Raw genomic sequence first — 16,983 nt, 5'->3', positions numbered from 1 at the left:
TATTTTACTTAATTTAGTTTTATCGGTATCTATGTATGACAAGAATTTACTACATTATTATGTTTTTAAAAGATTTTACGAAAAGATATGGTTTAGTAAAATTACTGAATAAATAATGAATTTATTTTCCTGTAATAAAGAAATAAATTATAAGCTAAAATATACTTTAAAATATATTTTTAAAGTTAGAACCAGAGTGTTTTCAAAAGAAACAAATTTTTACGAAAATTTTAGTTCAGAAAATGTTTTCAAGTTGATGTGACATCTTTGACTAGTATATTGAGACATATACGGGTTAAGGGTATTACATCGATCGTCCCGGAAAAATCTTGCTAGCAACAGCTTGTCCAACAGCTTGTCCAAACCAGCTTCTGAATCATCAAACAAGGAGGACACTGGAGTAAAACCAGAAAAACCTAAAACTCAGTTATTTGTAAAGATCAACATGGAAGGAATCCCTATTGGAAGGAAAGTAAATCTCAGCGCCTATAATAGCTATGAGGAACTCTCACTTGCTATAGATGAACTGTTCAGTGGTTTGCTTGCAGGTTGGTCCATAAACCAGATAATACTAAATATCCATTCCACCATTGTTATTTGCTCACTTTTTCTCAACACCTTGCTTTATGTCAGATTAAGTTGACTGGTTTGTTTTACAATTATATCTTAGCTCAAAAAGATCCATCTTCCACCCAAAACGAAAGCTCGATCGAGGAAGCAGCCAAAGCAGATGCGGGTTCCTTAGCTGCAAGTGGGGAATATACTCTAATTTATGAAGATGATGAAGGAGACAGGGTCCTTGTTGGAGATGTACCATGGCAGTAAACATTTTTCAGTTATATTATGCCTTAGATAAACTTAAAAAACATGAAAAGCCTTGCATAAACTTGAACCAAACTATATATATACACACATAATTACCATTTGATCCTGGAATTCATATTCTTGACAGCATGTTTTTTTCTACTGCAAAGAGGTTACATGTACTAAAGAGTTCTGAAATTTCAACTCCATAAAGTAAGTTGTATGCATCCTTTTATTTTAATTTCATTAAAAAAAAACTATAGATTTGAGAGGTGTCAATTCCTGTTGATCAACTCTCTAACAAGTCTAGGAAATTTGGCTGCTTTCAGTTTGCAGCAATGAGAAAGAAAAGACCCCATTTGATCCTGCAGTTCATATTTCAAGGTAACTTTGTAGAAGATGGTGAATTTTCCTGTATCTTTTCCAAGTGGAGGAGTTCAAATCTATCATCTGCAATCATTTTTCATTGAAGTTGGCATATGAGTTATTATGATATGCTCATAGAATAAGTTTGAGAATAAATTTTGATGGATTGCCTGAGATGTATTTCAATTTTGATGTTGCTCTTCCCTTTTTTGTACTTTTACAGGTCAACTAGGTGTTTGGAAATGGAAAGTTTGATGGACTTGATTGTCTCTAGCTTGTAATTTGACTTTAGATTTTGTTCTAAATGATGTTAGAAACTTAGGATGATTTAGAAAAAGGTCAATTACGCATTTAGTATTTAAATTATCAATTTTTGTCTGTTTTAGTATTTAAACTTTTAATTTTTTTAAAATTATATCTAACTTTTTAGTTTTCATTTCATTTTAGTACTCCGCTATTAAAAAATTAACGTTAGATTTGAACGGATACTAAAATGAAATAAAAACTAAATTTTAGGCATGATCTTAAAAAATCGAAAGTTTAGGTACTAAAACAGACCAAAATTAATCGTTTAAGTACTAAACGTGTAGTTTATCTTTTAGAAAAATATTAAATTTCACTAGTAAAAAACGTTGTTTTTTTATTAATTTAAAGTAAATACAAGACATTATTATTCAAAGATAGTTCTAAATAATTTGACATTGAACCGCGCACCCTTAATATTTCTGGTTCTAAAACCCAAAATATCAAGAAATAAAAACAATTTATTTATCACCGAGGTCACTTGTTTCGTGCACTCATAAACGATATTAAATATTTAAATATATTAGTTTCAAAAAATATATATTATTCGATTTCATATGTTTTTGTGTAATGTATCAACAATAATATTAATCGAGTTAAATCCAATCGATCTATTTTAAGGTATTTAAATTTATAATTTTTTTTAAATATTACAGACAAATGCACATTGAATTAAGATTATAGAAATTTTTTATAAATATCTTTTAAAAATAAAAATAATTTACTAAAAAATCAGGAAGGATAATTTTGTTCCATAAAATTTATAATAAAAAATCTGGAATCAGACCGAGGTTTTTTTCCATTAAAGATTTCGGGTTTTTTATTTAGCTAATTAGGACACTATTTTTATTTTGGATAATACGGTAAATGTAAAAGTGAAGTTAGAACTCGTCACATCAAAGTGATGAATTATAATAAAATATATATTTTTTATTAAAATTTATCACATCAAGATTAAAATTTGAATAAAACATATTTTTTATTCGAACTCATCATCTCCAAATGACGAGTTTCATGCACTATAGAAAATGTCGTAGATGCCAAAATAAAAGTGTATGTAATCTATTTTGCAATTTTTTTCTGGGCTGTTATATTGGGCCAGAAAACCAGCAGACCGACCAGAAAGAAAGTTCAAAGTTCCTTTGCCCGCCTGGTTTGGCCTTTTAGGGTTTATGGTGTACTCGGTGTTTTCATTTCCTCTTTGCTTCATAAATTAAAATCCAAATCTTTTTTGGCGTTTGAAATCCTTGCTTTTCACTGAAGATCGAGGTAAAGAAAAAATCTGTAGTTTCATTCATGCAGTATAATAGAGTTATTTGCTTTTATTTTTCCAAATAGTTTCTGGGTTACGTTGAGGCTGATTCTTCATTATTTGAAAAGTAATGTTTTTATAGGGTTTTACTCTGTTCTTGTTTTGATCCTTGGGTTTTTTACCTGGATTGCGTTTATGATCTTTTTCGTTGAGAAGATTTCATCTTTTATGTTACTTGATATTATTCCTGGGAATTTTTGCTGTTTTATGTGTTCTATCATGCCTTTGTTTATTTTGTTTGGTTTTATAGGTCATTGAAATTGATAATCACCATTAGTTCGTTGAAATCAATTGCTGAATCGTTCTAAACATATTGAAGCTTGTAATTTGTTTTTGCTATATTTCTTGGTTGTCTGGAAATTTGAGCTATATTTTTACAGTTGAATTTTGTAGGGAAGTTTGGAAATTAGGGTTTGTTAATAGAAAAGAAACCGTCTTTTGCAAACCATGGGGACCCCAGAAACATCTAGAGAGCCATGCCCTGATCGAATTCTCGATGATATTGGTGGCGCTTTTGGTATGGGTGCGGTTGGGGGTGCAGCCTTCCACTTCATAAAAGGCACATATAACTCCCCAAGCGGTGCTCGGTTGATCGGAGGAACTCAAGCGGTGCGCATGAATGCCCCTCGTGTAGGTGGTAGCTTTGCTGTTTGGGGTGGCCTTTTCTCCACCTTTGATTGCACCATGGTTTACCTTCGACAAAAAGAAGATCCATGGAACTCGATTATAGCCGGTGCTGCCACTGGAGGGTTCCTTTCGATGCGTCAAGGACTTGGTGCTGCTTCGAGATCAGCAGTGTTTGGTGGGGTTTTGCTTGCTTTGATTGAAGGAGCTGGGATCATGTTGAATAAGTTCCTCAGTCAGCCACAGATGCCTATTATGTTCGAAGAGCCAGCACCCAATGTAGCCGGCATGCCTGGATATCCAATGGGACAATTGACAAATCAAACCTCTGCCCCTGCATCAGTTGACAGCTCGAGACAGGGTTCATCTTCGTCTTCATCCCGGTCATCAAATTCTTCGTCTTCATGGTTTGGAGGTCTTTTTGGTGGTGGAAAGCAGCAGGAATCAGCAACAGGTAGTGGAAGTAAAACTGAGGTTTTGGAGAGCTTTGATGCTCCTCCGGTGCCATCGTTTGAGTACAAATGAAATGGTGGCTAGCCATTTTGGTCGCTCTTAGCTTCTGAGCCTAACCCTAAGTACTTGTAAGCATGCCCTGTTTTACATGGCTTAGAAGTGTTTGAACTTAATTTCAGTATATTGAACCAGTAGTTGAAGTAAATATTCCTCGCTCTCTGGAGTTTTTGCTATCGATGTCAATCAACTTCTATCAAGTGGTTGGAGGCGCGACTTCTACTGTGGTTGCATCCTCGTCTCAAGGTCACGTCGATTCGTCGAACAGCTAACAAGGCAGCGCATACACTGGCAACCTGGGCTCTCACCTCTCGTTCTCATTTGTATTTTGATTCTGAGTGCCCAGCTTTTCTTTGGCAAACTGTTATTGATGATTCTATCTATGGTTAATGCTAAAAGTAATCTTTCTTTCAAAAAAATGTATCAAAAGCTTCTACCCAGCTTAAGCTTAAGCCAATCCAGAGCTCTTCAAGTTCATCACCAAAAGGACGTAAGTGATGACGAAGGATGTTACATGCATCACGGACAGATGCATTAAGTTCTTCGTATTTCGTAAACAAGTGTATCTTCATTATTTTAAAAAAATTATAAAATTTAATTTAATATACTAAGAAGTGAAGAAATAAATTTTATATATTAATATTTTAAAAATATATATATTAAAATTTTAGATTTTAATTTTGAATTTCTAGATTCACCACTAATATCATCATAAATTTAATTAAATCGATCCAAAATAGAATTTGATTATAATTTTTCATAACTTTAAGTATGTTCTTACTCGTATTGAACAGCTCTGCTCTAGATTCTTTTGGAAGAATGGTGATGTTGAAGCGAGAGGGGCTCGGGTGGGTTGGAGGACTATTTATAGTCCCAAGTCGGAGGGGGTGTTGGGGATTAGGTATATGAAGAGCTGGAATAATGCGTGTTTGGTGTTTCTCATTAAGGCTATCATACAGAGGGAGGGGTCGATTTGGGTGGCCTGGATTCATGAGTATATTCTACGGGGAGATGATTTTTGGCAGGTGCAGGCTAGATTCAATCATAGGTATCTTTGGAGGAAGCTATTCAAGCTTAGATAGGAAGTCTCGATGGGCCTTGTGATAGATTATGGGGTTACTCTGATGAAGGTCTGGGGGACTGTTAGGCCCAGAAGGGAGAATGTGCATTGGCATCGTTTGGTGTGACATGTTTTTCACATTCCTGGGTACTCTATAGTTGCATGGATGGTTGTCCTCTATAGATTACCTACTAGGGACAGATTGCGGGCTTTTGGAATGAAGGTGGAGGCATCTTGTGGCCTATGTGGTAGGGAGCTTGAGTCTAGAGACCATGTTTTCTTTGGCTGTCCCTTTTCCAATGAGGTTTGGCTCGTCATGTTGAGATTTGTAGAATCTGAAATCAGAACAGTCAGAGGATAAGAAATGAACAAAACACATTATCAAAATCTACACGAAAATGAAACTCCATTTGTACTCTCTGGGCAACCATACACAAGATAACCAAAGAAAAACGCAATTTACCAGACATTAAAATGAATTAAATAATAAAAAATTGCGTGGATTAACAGCGATAAATTCTTAGAAATCATGCAGGAAATAACAACGATGTTGATGATGAAGGTTCGAATATTGTGAAATTGTAACATAAAATATATAGCAACAAAATGAAAGGGACAACAAGGGAGGAAAGACTCAGAACCTTACTCTCCTGTAGACGACATTTTATCAAATCATAGCTTTGATTCAATGATCCTCTCTAAAATTATCTCATTTGAGCACTTCTTAATCATGAAAGATTAAGAAACGTGAGAGTCGGGGATACAGTGACATTGACATCGCTAACTTCCATCACGGACAAATCATGTAGGCGTTGTCTATTCGTGGGGACACGCCATCTGTCATCTTTCCGTGTTTCTATTGGTCCGTCATTGAAATAAAGTTATGGATATTTGTCCTGGTTGAAACGAGAAGTACTTGCCATTTTGCTTGAGGAAAAGATTCAGTGTCGTCTTCTCAAATGGGTTCATAGACGTGGCGTGTGGGTGATAAAAGGTGACAACGCATGAATCCAATGAGAAGGCGCCAAATCATACTCTAGATTCTCCCAATGCCAACGTGTCATGGAAAATTTATATATGAATTTATTTAAATTTTTTACAAAATACAAATATTGTTATAATATTATTAAAAAAAATCAAACTTTTCATAACTTGCGAAGAAATTGGAAAGAAGATAGCCCAAGACGATATCTTTAAATATATAGGTTAGTGTTTCACTTACTTTTTGTTTACATTTTTTTTATTAATATGAGATAAGTACAAAATCATATTTATTCAAAGATAACACTTAATTATTTGACATTAAACGCTCGTACTTCTAGAATTTATGGTGCTCGAACCTGAGACTTCAAGAAATAACAATAATTTCTTTACCACTGAAGTCTTTCGGTCCGTGCTTGTTAAAAGACAAAAGCTGAATAAAAGAGAAAAAAGGAAGAGATATTGCTGAAGCTAAGAAAGAGGTGTTGGATGGAGAAAATTGTATAGTAAAAAGGGAAAATAGAAAAGGTGTTGAATATCTCATAGTAATTTTAGCATACAAATGAATTGTATTGTTATTCGTACAAAGCTTGGATGCAGATGCATGGTCGCAAAAACCAGAAGCATATTTGAAACCATCATTGCACAGTAATCCTCGCAAAAGAAGAATTTAGAGGAATGTATGTGCACTAAGCTCTATAGATGCCGGATGGATCAGCATTCTCAACAATCCAAGGGTGCTCGAGAAGCTTATGTAGTGGTAGGCGTTGTGAAGAATCCTTGACAAGCATCTGTAAGTAGAGCTAAAAGCTTAGGGTATGTATTAAAAATGTTGTTTACTGCAAGGTACAACGGCAACAAACGATACCCGACTAATGAGGTCCTTAGCTGTAGATGAAACTATTGGTTTAGGAGGGAATTTCAGATCCACTTGCACAATCCTGTGGACAAGGTAAAGTAAGGCACACCATTCATATGCATATAACCAAGAGAAGTCATTATTTTCTCTTTGTTTTGTGCTGGAATATACCTTCGGTAAGTGTCGGAGTGTTCCTTGGCCTCAAAAGGAGGAACCCCGTAAAGGAATTCATAGCACAATACACCAAGGCTCCAGATATCTACGCTGGCATCGTGCTCTACACTTTCAACTGTTGAGAACATAAAAGATATGGTGAAAATTAGTTTTTGCCTTGCTCTAATTGTTTACATTTTTTACACAAAATGGGTTTCTAATGGTTTACTACATGCATACCCATTTCAGGAGGGAGATAATCAAGCGTGCCACACATGGTCTGCCTACGGTTAAATGTGTGTACTGACCATCCAAAATCAGCAATCTTAAGTTCACCCTGGCAAGGAATCCCAATTGACAAGATGAGCACTAAAGACTTAAAAAAACATAAGTACAACACAGAGAGTAGGAATCACCTTTGCACCAATCAGCAAGTTCTCAGGTTTGATGTCTCGGTGTATTACATGCTTTCCATGACAATAAATGAGTGCCCGAGCTAAAGATGCAACATACTAGAACAAACAACATAAGCATACAAACCAAATATCAAATGAGTCTTCTTTTTAACAAATCGTTAAGCATTACAAATTATCCGGTAAAACCGAAAAACCAAAGAAAACTCACAGTAGCCGTGCGTCTTTCACTCAAGTATTTACATTTTTGCAGTTCCTTGTAAAGTTCACCCTTGGCTGCATACTCCAGTATCAGGTAAACCCGTTTCTGTAAAAATTGGTATTCAGGAAAAACAAATGTTAATGCATTTTAATAAACTTATTTATACACAAGGAATCGTCAATATAATTATATAGGCCACTATACCTGATCATAGAAATAACCATAAAGCCTCAATATATTCGGATGACGCAAGTGGCTTTGTATTTCCACTTCGCGACGTAGCTGATGTTCAACTTGAGACTGTTGCAGTTGGCTTTTAAATAGGACCTTGAGTGCCACAATATGATTGCTCTGTACCAGAAGTACATATGGGTCAGCCTAATACAAGATTTACAAATAATAATATTATAAATGTCCATGTTATAACTTTGGAATTTCCTAATTATGACCAGATAACAATAACAAACAAGAACCTTCAATTTTCCTCGCATTTCTTAGCAGATAAAAGGATCCATGAGGAAAAGTGAAAGAAACAAACCCTCTTTTCTCTAGCTAAATAAACGTGACCAAACTTTCCTCGTCCAAGGGGCTTTCCAATGTCAAAATCGCTAAGCGTCCATCTTTTCTTTTCGCCAACGGGAGCCTCTGAAGAAACCTGTCAAGATTTTAATATGAACAAATAAAAATAAAAATATCAAATTCCCAACATTGTCTCAAAACAAGATAAAAAAATCAATAATGTTCCGTTCACAAATTTTCAAAACCCGCTAATCCTAGATACCAAAGGGAACGGAATCCAGACATGAGACTTAATAAAATTCCCAAATCTTCCATTAGAACCCTAGAAATCAACCCTATTTGGGAATTGAAAAAAAATACGGCGAAACCCTTCTCAAAACTTTCTTCTAGAAAAGAAAAAGACTAAACAAATCGACCTTTGTTTGGTTCTTTAAGGACGAAAATAGAAAAAAGAAACAATTTCTCAAGAAAAAGAAACAATAAAAACAAAGATGGGAAAGAAAATCTTAACCTTCTCTTGCTGTTGAGAGTTTGTCTCATCGATCGCCATTTCTATAGAAAGAGAGAGAAAGAGAGCAAAACAAAATTTTGAAGGGAAGGAAAGGGAAAGGGCGGTGAGAAAAAGACCGATGGGAAATTTATTATTTGATGGAGAAAACAAAAGAGAAAAATGACAAAAATAAAAGACCTGTTACGAATATGAACCACGGGTTTTGATTTGAAGTGGGATCGGACAAGACCCCATCCCCAACGGTCGAATTACTCAACTGTGCCACGTGGAATGTATATTTAAAAAAAAACCTTCTTGACATCCGAGGATTCGAGGAGCGTATCTTAATTAGCCAAATAATAGCCCAAATGGTAGAAGGATAACTTAAAACATAAGGATTTAGGGTAAAAAAATTTCGATTATAAGATATTATTTTATTAAATCTATTGATTATTAAAAATTATAAAATAGTCCTCCGACTATATAGTGTTGTTGTGTTAAGTCCATCGACTATTAAAAGTTACAAAATAATCATCTGACTATTCATTATGTTTCAAACTCTTCTTTTTCATTAGAAAATGGACGATATTCTGAATTGAATGTTAATATGTTGACTACGATATAAAAATTGATCACATAATCTTAAACAACTATTACATCCTAGTCATCATATTAACGTCTAGCTCAAACAACCGTTAATTTTTAACGGAAAAGTATGACTTTGGAACATAATGAATAGTCAAGTGACCATTTTGTAACTTTTTATATTCAAGGGACTTAACCTCTATTAAATGATCATTTTATAATTTTTAATAGTCAAGGAACTTAATAAAACAATATCCTGTAATCCGAGATTATTTGTGTACTTTACCCATATATTTAATGTGATTTAAATGAAGAATAATAATTAAATCTATAACTTAAACATAATATAAGATTTAATAATAAAATTTTGTTTAATACATTAAACAACTACCACGTAGGTTAGGGTGAAATTAAAAAAAAAGTTGATGGAGAAATTTTTAAAAATTTAAAAATACTAACTAAAAATACTAAATTAAAGTAGAAAGAGATCAAAATTTAATATGAACCATAGTGTGAATCTATATGGCTGAACTAATGCGAAGAACTATTTCAACAGTCAGTGCATCGAAACGCACATCCTCATCAACTAAAATCCATGCAGAGCTGCGCCACAATACTACAGACCAAACCACAACATTACACTACGCGCCTATGATAAAGGTGTATTAAATACTACACTTGGGAAACGGTTAAGTTCTAGACTACAGTGTGGGAAGATGTGTGCAATGGCATTGTTTGAAATGGGCAAACGATTAAGTTCTGGACTGATGCATGGTTGGGTGATGCAGGTCCCCTTGCAAAGTATCTGTCGGTCACTTTACACCTGAAAAAGAATATTAAAGTCTCTGATTTAATTGATTTGCATGGGGAGTGAAAGTGGGATGTTGAAATTAAATCCACTGCTAGCTGGAGTTTAAGGCGTATCCTAAAAATGAGGCCCGAGGCTTATCATGTTCTGTCTTCTGGTGCAAATAAAGTGAGTGATATATGGGATACTATTCGAGTGAAAAGACCTAAGGTATCTTTGGTTCCCATTACATATTCCTAAACACTGTTTGATAGTTTGGATGGTTTTGCTTGACAAACTTCTTACAAAGGAAAGATTACAACGCATGGGGCTTATAAATGAATGTCAATGTGTTTTTTATAATGCAGCACTGGAAACAAGAGACCATATGTTCCTTAAGTGTCCTATGGCTGATTATCTATGGAATGCAGTATTCTCCCTTACTAGTTTGCAGTATAAAGCTTTATCATGGGAAGCTCTATTAGTCTATTTGCTTGGACTAGTTCAACTTGGAAAGGTAAATTCCTGCTCACTACGATCATGAAGATAGCTTTGAATGCACTTATTTACATATTTTGGGAAGAAAGAAACAAAATGTTATTCCAAGGTCGATCAAGAAATATTGAAGAAATGTTCTATGCCATCAAGGATATTGTTAGTTTACAACTAAAGGGTAGAAATATAAATAAAATCGATAGTGTTAATATTATTCTCTATAATTATTGGGGTATAGTTGATCGTTGATTCTTTTTATAAGTAAGATGATATAATGTAATCAGAATTCTGATTGTTTTTGTATCAGTTTCTGCTCTTTGGATAATAAAATTGAATTATAAAAAAAAAGGAAAGAAAGAAAGTGGGATTGGTTGAGAGCAACGCTTCCTCCTTCTTTACTTATTAATGTTGCGGCTATCAAACCGCCGTTGCCGAATGGGGGTGGATATTCCCGGTTGGAAATGGGATAGCAAAAGACGGTTTACAACGAATAGCCCTTATTTAAAGAATTTACCAGTTGGTGTTCACGATGAACGGTCAATATGGAGTCTTATTGCAAAGTACACAGATTTACCTAGAGTTAAATCACTGCTTTGGACCATTTTTAAAAATTGGCTTCTATCGAATGAAGAAAGAGTGCGCAGGTGTATGGCATCGGACCCGAGTTGTGCAATCTGTGGGGCGGCGGTGGAGTCTGCTTCTCATATCATTAGGCAGTGTGTGGTTGCTTGTGGATCGTGGAATTCTGTCATTAAACCGGAGCCAATGGGGGAGTTTCTGTAGCTTAACATGGTTGACTGCGTTGCGGAGAATTTAGGAGGTAATCCTCGTTTTCTATTGGTTGAAGTGGATTGGGAACTTTTATTTGGGAATATTGTTTGGTGCCTTTGGAAGAGAAGGAATGCTTTGATCTTTGATTTAGGTTGTTCTTTTTCTGAAAGTGACCTCCATGAAAGTTGGTGTTTGACTACCGGGGCTTAGCGTTCAAGGGAGAAAAGAAAGAAGGTTACAGCCGTAAGGGGTTTACCCATGGACAGGTCTAGACATTGGGAATGTCCTCCGGATGGGTGGTTTAAACTTAATATGGATGGGTCTCGTAGGTCGGATTCAGGAATGGCTACGTGCGGCGGGTTAATTCGAGACCATTTGGGTAATTGAGTTTCGGGGTTCATGAAGTTGATTGGGTATTGCACAGACTTAGATGGGGAGTTATGGGGTTTATTCGAAGGTTTACAGATAGCATGGGGCTTGAGAGCTTGGAGGATTAAAGTTGAGACAGACTGTAAGGAGGCCGTTGATTTACTGAAGAACGCCTCTAGAGCAAGAGGTGTTTCCTCCTTAGTGCCACATCTATTTAATCTCTGTCAGTGAAATTGGAAAATTGGTGTCGATCATGTGCGTCATGAGTGTAATTCAATTGCGGATCAACTCGCAAAATTGGCGTGGAGTCACCAATTTGGTTTGGTGCTGCTGCAAGTTCCACCAGATGAATGCAATGATATTCTTATCGAATCGACTACTGAAGTTTTTGCTTTGATCAACAGGCTGTGGTTGATTTAGCTTATATTTCTTTCATTGTATTAAGAAAAAAAAATACTACACTTCACCTTCCTCCTTATAACGCCACCCTCACAGCTCTTCTTCACCTCCACATCCCTCTTTCATCTTCTCACACTCCGTTTTGTCCTTCTTTTGTTGATATCTCTCAGTGTACGATTGGGGTTTTCCATAATGTCGAATGATCAAAAGAAATCCATGACTCAGAAGCTGTACGAGTCAGCTCCATCATCTCGGCAGGCGGCCAAGTTTTTAACGGCGACCACGTTCAGTGCAACGTTGCTTTTCTTGTCGGGGTTAACCTTGACCGGGACTGTGGTTGCCCTGGTTTTGGCGACTCCGGTTATGGTCCCGTTCAGTCCGATCCTGGTCCCGTCTGGGATAGCCATCTTCCTGGTGATCGCTGGGTTCTTGTTCTCTGGTGGGTGTGGCGCGGCAGCAGTAACGGCGTTATTGTGGATATACAAGTACGTGCAAGGGAAGCACCCACTGGGAGCGGATAAGCTTGATTATGTAAGGAATATGATGGCAAGTATGGCGAGCGGTGTGACGGGGAATGCCAAGGAGAGTGGACACTATGTGCAGCTTAAGGCTCGGGAGGTTGCTCGAGGCCAAGGATCTTGAACTAATTAAAGTGTTTACTGTCAACTGTTTACTTTAAGGCCTGGTTCATTGTTTTTGCTTGATCAAATTTGCATGCATGCATTTTAACCATTTTGTTTTCCTGGGCTTTGTTGCTGTGTTACGATTGAAGAGTTCCATTGTAGCTCAGAATCTCGTTTCTCTGTTAATAAATTTAAGGGTTATTCTTTGTGCCAAAGGAGTTATTATGATTCAAAAACGGCATTGTTTTATTAGATCGTAAGAAATAAACTTGAATAACGATCGACCAGGCAGCAAGTGATACATGTGGACCTCGCAAAGGCTCAACAAAAGGAAGGTCCTGGGTAAATCTGAAAGCGTCATCAACACATCCTCACGTGCCAAGAGATCAACTTTACAGGCATAATGTCAAATAAGCAACTTAATATTTTGCCATCGGTATCTGCCAAACCATCGACAAAAGTTAGATATTCAACCTGAAAGCCTTAAAGTTTAAACCCATCTTGTTCCATGATACTAATAAACGACTAAGCCCCGCTATTCAGCTAAAGCTTGAACGTAATATATTCAAGGTTCAGCTTCAGCACACTACTTGTGAGTTTATTTGAAGAAATCACAGAACTGGGTTGGGCATGACATGAACGTAATTCATGCGTATTCGGGGAATCGAACTCCGACAAGTACCGTGGGAGGGAACTATGATACCGCTGTACTAAATGCGCTCGACTGGCGATAGCGATTATAGTTTGTAATAATTTATAATAACATTTTTAGTTGCTTTTTAATAGAGAAGGTAACCGTCCTAGTGTACAAAACAGAGGACGTTATGTTCCATAAAGCATAGAAACGTGCAAGACATACAGAACGCCTTGGTCCTCGACTGAATCAAGCATTTATGCCAACAGGAAAAGAGTAAAGTAAGCCAAGAGGCACTATGCACAATACCAGAAAGACGTCCACCAATACATGACCGCCATTGTCCGTAATCATAATACTCACCATCACCGTAATAACATCCGTTACGTTCCCGTTCACAATCAACGCAACATAATCAAAAATATGATTACAACCCTAATTTAAATCCCATATTAGATATGTGTCTTCTCTTCAAGCATTTGTAAGCTGTTAGTATACCTATAAGCTCTCCGTAACTCTTCTCTTTTGCGAAACCGCTTTGGCAATCTAGGGTTAAAAGCGCTTCTCTTAGATAGCCATATTGATTTTGTATGTATGTGGTCGTCAAGCTGAAGCCAGTGGGAAAACAATAACAAGGTTAAATTTCAGATAATTAGGTAGGAATCAAATGATTCATCCATCATATGTGCACTTGCACGCAGACATTTATGTAAGAATTTGAATTTATTTCCACCACATATTACAAACATAAGCTACCAACTTTAGTTCCCTGTGCTTTTGTCCAGGATTCCTTACAGGTCATCCTACCCAGTGCCCAAATATAATTTCAATTTATTCACCTCTCTCTGCTAAAAATATGCCAGACTTTCTTACAAGCAACATGAAATAATTTGCGAACATAATTATATCGTGGAATAACAACGTGTTCCAAAAAAAAAATCCTAGGGTTTTAATTTGCTACTTTACCGCCCATAATTCATAGCCCAAAAACCAATAATTTGCGATAGTTTTGGCCAATATCATAGGCAGGCTAATTTTTGTCCCAATACATCAGATATTTTATTTTGAGAACTACGGAATTTACTATAACGACATGGAACTCGTCAAGTTGATATGACGAACTCTAATAGAATATATATTTTTTATTGTAACATATCACTCCGACGCGACACAGATCTAATAAAAAATTATATTTTATTGAAACTCGTCAATTCGATGTGATGAATTTGAATAAAAAATATTATTTAGGCAACCTCGTCATGTGGACGTGACGAGTTTGCCCCGTAGTATAACATTTATCGTAAATCTCAAACTAATTTTGGAAATAACTTAGTGAGTTAATTTTTTTCACCCGAGTTACCTATTAGATCAATTTTGCCAATAATTTGCTCTGCGCTTTCAATTAGCACCTAATCTTTCCAATGAACCCAAAACAGGAACGAAACAAATTATTTTATAAACTAAATAGTATTCGGTGAAGTGGTAAACAACAATAGAACATACATATCAGTTCTTCCATTGTATATTTGATCAATAGATATTATTTTCTGATAATTTTAAAAATAATTGTCTAAAAAATGTTTGGGGTCATTTTGCGAGACAAAATTGCGGAAAACACGGCCAAAGTAGATAATTAAACTAAAGTTAAGAATTAAAGTTACATTAAATTAAATTAAAAATAGGACCTAATTAAAAATTAAGAATTAAAGTTAATATTGGTGATCAAATCGATTAATTCTAAAATCTAAGGGATTTAATCTATAAATTTAATACATGACTATAATAAAAGATTTTAAAGTTAATGCTCAAATTAATACATTAGACAAATTAAAAACAAAATCAATATCAAATTAGATTAAATAAAAATTCAATGAAACAAATCATATACAAATAGTAACCAAAATAAAAAAACCAAGAAAGTATCAGCACCACAAATACGTAACTTTGTAATGGCTTACGCTATAATTACACTAATTTTTTAACTATCACATGTGATAATTTTAAACTCATTTAAATAATTGAATGATATATTTATTATAATTTTAAAAATAATAATTGTTTGGCGATATGACCTATAGTTATACGATCATTTATTGAGTTTACCCTTTAAAATATTCCCTCGAAAGGAATAATATTTTCATATCTTGGAGTCAGGTGATAATTATTTTAATTCAACCATGATTAACTAGAACAACTACGGGTTGAGGAACCACTTTATAATCAAGTGAGCCGGTGCTCTTCTCAGGAATAGAGAACGATGACAAAAAATGATCGGAGAAACAATCCGACTAAATCCTACTGCCAGAATCCCGTCGGGGGTCGTATTGGGCTATCCGACGGCTAGCTTTCCATCCGGTAATTTCAACTGCAGCAATGGACCCAATAGTCCCTGTCCCGCCGATTATCTCGTGTCTCTCCACCGTTGCCTACCGTCAAATGCTTACGAGTCAGACTCGCTGAGTGAGGATTTGGACTTTTCCGTCGATTCATTTTCAGGCGACCACTTCCGGATGTACGAGTTTAAGGTGAGGAGGTGCGCTCGTGGAAGGTCACATGACTGGACCGAGTGCCCGTACGCCCACCCGGGTGAGAAGGCCCGAAGAAGGGACCCCAGGAAGTTCCATTACTCTGGAACTGCTTGCCTCGACTTTCGCAGTGGAAACTGTAAAAGGGGCGATTCCTGTGAGTTTGCTCACGGCGTTTTCGAGTGTTGGCTCCACCCTGCTCGTTATCGTACTCAGCCTTGCAAGGATGGTACCGGCTGTAAAAGACGGGTTTGCTTTTTCGCTCACACGCGGGAGCAGCTTCGGGTGTTTCCACAGCAGAGTACGACAGAGAATGGATCCGGTTCAGGTGATTTGGATCATTTTGGTTCTCCCATTGGTCTACGTCTGGAGTTTGGTTCTTCACCAACTTCCATTCTGGCTTCGCCTCCTTTATCACCACCTTCTGAATCACCTATTATGTCACCCAGTGGCTCATTTAACTTGGTGAGTGAACTTTCTGCTTCTATGCGAAGTCTGCAACTCGGTAAGGCCAAAATGAGTGGTGCTTGTTCCCGGGGACTGCAAATGGGATCGGGATTTGGTTCTCCTCGTGGCTCCACATGCCGACCTGGTTTTCCCAGCTCTCCTTCAACGCCAACTCGCTCTAGCCTTGGTATGTTCGGTATCTGGGAATGCAACGCCGGCGAAGAGGAGTCTGCAACGGAGAGAGTGGAGTCCGGGAGAAACTTAAGGGCAAGGATGTATGCAAAACTGAGCAAGGAAAATTCTCTAGACCGTCTTGAACCCACTGGATCGGGTCCTGATGTTTGATGGGTATCCGAGTTGGTTAAGTGAAACTGGGCATCTATTTTGATTTATTTTTGGAAATCTAAACCAAAACCGGTTGCCTTTGAATCTTCCGACTTATTTTGTGAATATTTACGACACCCCTGATTTGGATATTTGGCATTTGGCAATGTAAATAGACGACGGGACAAAAGTATTACATGTTTTGTATATACACGGAGGACAGGACTTATTACGGCTGCCCGTTTGTCTTGTATTTTGTGACAATTATGAAACGCCATTTTCTTTTTTTTTCCCCTCTTCCGGATATAATCTCTGTAATTTTTCCTATGCCAATCAATGTAATATATCCCTTATTTTTATTCTCCTGTATTTCCCACAATTAAATTTGGGAGCATAGCGAGTTTTCTGCCCTTCAGATCCAACGACCC

The 16,983-nt window shown here is 36.5% G+C and overlaps 5 protein-coding genes across 5 annotated transcripts; 4 read left to right on the top strand and 1 right to left on the bottom strand.

The window, feature by feature from the left end:
• Positions 1-272: 272 nt before the first annotated feature.
• LOC120131964 (auxin-responsive protein IAA2-like) lies at positions 273-1,243 on the top strand. Its single transcript, XM_039148822.1, has 4 exons — positions 273-548; positions 671-821; positions 953-1,017; positions 1,134-1,243. The coding sequence occupies exons 1-3, from the start codon at positions 446-448 to the stop codon at positions 1,014-1,016; spliced, it is 318 nt and encodes a 105-aa protein (XP_039004753.1). The 5' UTR covers positions 273-445; the 3' UTR covers position 1,017; positions 1,134-1,243.
• Positions 1,244-2,622: 1,379 nt separating this feature from the next.
• LOC120131963 (mitochondrial import inner membrane translocase subunit TIM17-2-like) lies at positions 2,623-4,074 on the top strand. The gene is made up of 2 exons (XM_039148821.1): positions 2,623-2,742; positions 3,179-4,074. Exon 2 carries the CDS (start codon positions 3,233-3,235, stop codon positions 3,932-3,934), a length of 702 nt encoding a protein of 233 aa, XP_039004752.1. The 5' UTR covers positions 2,623-2,742; positions 3,179-3,232; the 3' UTR covers positions 3,935-4,074.
• Positions 4,075-6,475: 2,401 nt separating this feature from the next.
• On the bottom strand, positions 6,476-8,725 carry LOC120131940 (serine/threonine-protein kinase Aurora-2-like). The gene is made up of 10 exons (XM_039148798.1): positions 8,618-8,725; positions 8,126-8,242; positions 7,792-7,938; positions 7,597-7,692; positions 7,389-7,484; positions 7,213-7,309; positions 6,991-7,108; positions 6,829-6,901; positions 6,623-6,751; positions 6,476-6,591 (listed from the first exon to the last, which is right to left on the bottom strand). The coding sequence occupies exons 1-9, from the start codon at positions 8,654-8,656 to the stop codon at positions 6,650-6,652; spliced, it is 885 nt and encodes a 294-aa protein (XP_039004729.1). The 5' UTR covers positions 8,657-8,725; the 3' UTR covers positions 6,476-6,591; positions 6,623-6,649.
• A 3,469-nt stretch (positions 8,726-12,194) lies between these two features.
• On the top strand, positions 12,195-12,720 carry LOC120132205 (oleosin G-like). The gene has a single exon (XM_039149016.1). The coding sequence runs from the start codon at positions 12,195-12,197 to the stop codon at positions 12,642-12,644; it is 450 nt and encodes a 149-aa protein (XP_039004947.1). The 3' UTR covers positions 12,645-12,720.
• Positions 12,721-15,492: 2,772 nt separating this feature from the next.
• On the top strand, positions 15,493-16,911 carry LOC120132203 (zinc finger CCCH domain-containing protein 23-like). Its single transcript, XM_039149014.1, has one exon. The coding sequence runs from the start codon at positions 15,527-15,529 to the stop codon at positions 16,574-16,576; it is 1,050 nt and encodes a 349-aa protein (XP_039004945.1). The 5' UTR covers positions 15,493-15,526; the 3' UTR covers positions 16,577-16,911.
• Positions 16,912-16,983: the final 72 nt, after the last annotated feature.

Source organism: Hibiscus syriacus, unplaced genomic scaffold, assembly GCF_006381635.1.
Source record: "Hibiscus syriacus cultivar Baekdansim isolate YM2019G1 unplaced genomic scaffold, ASM638163v2 tig00110557_pilon, whole genome shotgun sequence".
In the NCBI taxonomy this organism is placed as follows: Eukaryota; Viridiplantae; Streptophyta; class Magnoliopsida; order Malvales; family Malvaceae; genus Hibiscus; species Hibiscus syriacus.
The sequence above is the reverse complement of the archived record's forward strand: the minus strand, read 5'-3'. Positions and strand labels throughout refer to the sequence as shown.